General features: G+C 33.3%; 1 protein-coding gene across 1 annotated transcript; it reads left to right on the plus strand.

Moving 5' to 3' along the window:
• Positions 1-2,376: 2,376 nt before the first annotated feature.
• HELRODRAFT_174579 (hypothetical protein) lies at positions 2,377-3,863 on the plus strand (the record flags this gene model as incomplete). The annotated part of the gene is made up of 2 exons (XM_009022028.1): positions 2,377-3,095; positions 3,731-3,863. The coding sequence occupies 2 exons, from the start codon at positions 2,377-2,379 to the stop codon at positions 3,861-3,863; spliced, it is 852 nt and encodes a 283-aa protein (XP_009020276.1).
• Positions 3,864-4,589: the final 726 nt, after the last annotated feature.

Below are 4,589 nucleotides of genomic sequence, written 5' to 3' on the forward strand. Positions count from 1 at the left end.
CACACACAGACAAAATCTTTGAATGAAATTTATGCCTAAAGATCATAATTTGATATCCTAGAAATAAATTGCGTTCTAAATTTAAAATAAATTAGTCCTAGCCTAAAGAATCAGAAATAAATATTCTAAATAAACAAATAAATAATGTCATTTAATTGGTTTCGTGGTTTAAATATTCTAAATTGTTAATTAGTTAATTAATCTATTAATTAATTAATTAATAAAATGACGAAAATATGGCGACAAATTTGAAATTATAGCCCAATAATGCCATACAAAAACATTAGCGAGCAAGCCAAACATGTTTCTAGAAAGCCTATGTTTCTAGAAAGCCTAAAAGTGACATCTTGCAACATCAACAATTCCTCCAAAATATTATATAAATATTTTTATTGTTAAACATTAGTGCGTACAAATTAAACAAATATGTTGCTCGTTATGAAGTTATTTTGAAAAATTTGAGAAAGAGAGAGCGAGAGAAGGAGATAGAAAGAGATAGAGAGAAAGAGAGAGAGAAAGAGGGAGAGAGAGAGAGAGGGAGCCAACATAGCTAACTTCACTGTAAAACCTCTTCATTTCATCGCGCTTTATAAACCTTTTACAAAAATGTTGAGAGTAAATCTATTTCCTCTATTTGTGTTTCAAATAATTTTAAGTACCTTTCTCTCTCTCTCTCTCTCTCTCTCTCTCTCTCTCTCTCTCTCTCTTTCTTTCTCTTTTTCTCTTTTTCTCTCTTTCTCTCTCTTTGTCCTTTTTATCATCTCTTACTTTCTTTCCATCTCTATATTTTTTAGTCATTTTTTCTGGTTTTTCTTACTTTATATAAACTTAAAAATAGCATAAATAATGATAAGTGCTTGTTCCGTCAATGATAATGTGCTTGTTTGTCACACGATGATATGTTATTGATATTGTTGTTGTTGTTGTTGTTGTTGCTGTTGTTGTTATAATTATTATTTGCATCGCTATAATTGTTGTTGTTGTTGTGAGGTTTGCATCTGAGTCATATAATTATTGAATTCTTGTGCACGTACTTACGCACGAGCTCAATTTAAATTAATGAAAGAATAAATGAATGGATGAATGAATGAATGAATGAACGAACGAACGAACGAACGAATGAATAAACGAGCTATTGAATGAATGAATGAATGAATGAATGAATGAATGAATGAATGAATGAATGAATGAATGAATGAATGAATGCATGCGTGCATCAGTGAATGAACGAATAAATGAACGAATGAAAAATAAAATCCTTTAAACCCTGGCAGTATTAAACGAGTGTTCGGATGTTGTGTTGAGGTGATAATGTGGCTGTTGTGGTTGTTGTGGCCGTGACAACTATGACGTTGGTAATCATGATGATGATGACGATAATGGGACGATGATGATGATTGTGATGTTGTTGTTGTTGATGATGATAATCCTACTAGTGACCATGTTTACTTGGTAGTCACTACAATCACGTGACTACATCGATGAGATTATGTTACTGTCTTTATGGCGAGGACGACAACGACGATGATGACGATGATGCCGATGATGGTGAAAATGATGATGATGACGATGATGATGATAGAGATGATGAGGACGAAGAGAAAGAGAATGACGTTAATATAGATAAGTAGATGATAACAAATGATGCGTTGTGGATGGTGATGAATTGCAGTGCGACAGTACCTCTCGGTATAAATACCCCATATAAATACATCATATGGTGAGGATGATGACGACGATGATGATGATTACAAAAAGAGGATGACGACGACGACGATGATGATTACGAAGAGGTAATGATGACGACCACGTTTCAAAATGCCAGTATTTAAAGACGAAGATAACAAAATAGGATGATAATATTCACAATGATGACGTTTTTGCGATTATGACGATGATGACGATGATGATGACGACGACAACGATGATGATGATGACGACGATGGCGATGATGATGACGATGATGGCGATGATGATAACGATGTTGTTGACCGCTCCAAAAGACCAGGCGTGTTTCGCGTGCCCAATCAATACACGTGTATACGTACGTACATACAACATACGCATACATTGGGGTTGTAGGATTGTACACTTTTGCTTGCTGCACACACACAAACACACACACACACATTCACACACACACACATACACTACCCAGTAGTTTGTATTATCCATAATAACAAATGACGATTTTTTTTTATCGTCATCGTCGCCATCGTGAATATAAACACATAATAAGACACGTACACACATACAAACATACATACATACACACATACAAGCGTACATACAAACATACGTACACACATACAAACAAACACAAACAGCATACATACAAACATACGTACATACATACAAATACTTTTTTCCGGTACGATGTCGCGAGCGGTTTGCATTAACGAGTTATTGTGTTATTTATTTAATAATTCTGACAAAATTGACGACGCGGAATTCATTTACGAAATAATGGATTTCTATAATTGTGAAGATATTAGAATAGCAAAAAAAATACTTACCAGCGATCTAGATGCATTAAATCTAGAAAAAGATGATAAAATAAAGCCAAACAGTTCTGGAAATTCTAAAAAGGACAACGTTAGTGATTTAATACTAACAATAAAAACTATTCTGAGCAACAAAATTGAGAGCAAATTGCCTCAGTATGCTGCTCTCAACCTTTTTAAAATTCCAAGCTCAAAAAAAGCTAAATTTGAGTCAATTCTTGACGAAAAGTTAAAAAAATTAGAAGAACTATTTATTGAAGAAAGAAACATCTTCCGAGAAATGGTAAATAATGCGGCTATTAACAATAGCCCAAAAGTAGAAAGAAAGCAGCAATCCGATTGCAAGACCGAATCGAGCAAGCAATCTGACTGGTCAGAGATTGTAAAACGTAAAATTAAAAAGAGCTCAAATGTTCAACACGTGGCGAATGTTAAACACGTGGCGAATGTTCAACACGTGGCGAACATCAACATGTTGAAAACAAAGAAAAAAACACACAACACTAACATAGCAAATATGAAAACAGTTATAGGCACCCAAACTGATAAACAAACAAATTTGAAAGCGATGAAACATTCGCCAAAAGAAAAGTTTTTACGTTGGTCGATTGGACCAACAATGCACTGCAAAAGAGTTAAGCGAACACATAAATGGATTGAAAATTGAGGTGCTTGGTTGCTCAGCAATCAAAAACTCAATTTTTAATCGCCGCTCAAAGCAAGCTACAACATCGATCAACACACAAAACACGAACTCTGACAAAATCGATGTTCAACAGACAAGCGCTGCATTCAGAGTTTGTATTTATGAAACAGACTCAGCTGAGTTCATGAATGCAGAAAACTGGCCAGACCAAATCATCGTCCGCGAATGGTGTTTCAATGATCTGTCGGCAAATGTTGTCAATGACCTGTCGGCAAATGTTGTTTCAACTAAAAATAGCAATGAATAAAAACTTCATAGAAGAGAATCTCGAAGAATCAAAATATTACACTGTAAAAGAATTGTCTAACATAATAAAATTGAAGAATAAAATGAAAAACAATCACCTACCAATCATTCATCTGAATGCTCGAAGTTTGTTTCATAAATTATTAAATCTAGAATTCTTCTTAAAACAATTCGACGACTTTTTAAAAATTATAGTAATATCAGAAACGTGGTTGAACAATGAAACAGTTGATTTAATTAAGTTAAATAATTACAATTTTGTATATAAAAATAGAAAAAGCAAACGAGGCGAAGGTGTTGGTGTGTTCATAAAGCATGACATCAAATATGTTGTAAATGATAACAGTGCATTTGATGATGAAAATGTCGACGTTCTCCGTGTAGACGTTGAATCGGGGCATGCTTAATCTAGGGGTGTGCTAAAAGTTATCGCGATATACCGCCCACCCAATTATAAATTTGAGCCTTTTTTAAATAAAATCAATTTGATTTTACACGCCATCAAACCCGCCGACAAAACTGTTATAGTGGGCGACTTTAATGTTAATTTATTGGACAATGATTCAAATGATTCTAAAGACTTCCAAAATTTACTATTTTCATTTTGTTTCTCGCCTTTAATTAATTTACCAACAAGAGTAACTTGTAACGGCAATTCATTAATCGACAACATATTTACGAACCTGTATCAACATTGCGAAAGTGGAGTCATAGTCTCAGACTTTTCTGACCATTTTCCAGTTTATGCAATAGTAGAAAATTTTAAAACTGCTATCAATGATGACCAAATTTTATGTAGAAAAATTAATAAAACATCCATTTTCTTTATTAAAAAAACCCTCTCACTTCAAAATTGGCATTCAGTTAAAAACGAGAATAATATAGATACAGCATGCCTGAATTTCTACAATATACTCAATAAAACTCTTGAAACATACGCACCTCTGCAGTGGCAGAAACAAAAATATAAAAAAGCATGGGTATCTGATGAAATAATAAAATTATCAAAAAAACAGAATGTATAAAATAGCAGTCGCTGCACCAAACTCCGCTAATGTTGAAAAATATAAAAAGTTTAGAAATTACTTTACATCAGTAAAGAGAAAGGCAGAAAAAATTATTTTCAACAAAAA

The sequence above is a fragment of the Helobdella robusta genome, assembly GCF_000326865.2.
Source record: "Helobdella robusta unplaced genomic scaffold HELROscaffold_30, whole genome shotgun sequence".
Classification (NCBI taxonomy): domain Eukaryota; kingdom Metazoa; phylum Annelida; class Clitellata; order Rhynchobdellida; family Glossiphoniidae; genus Helobdella; species Helobdella robusta.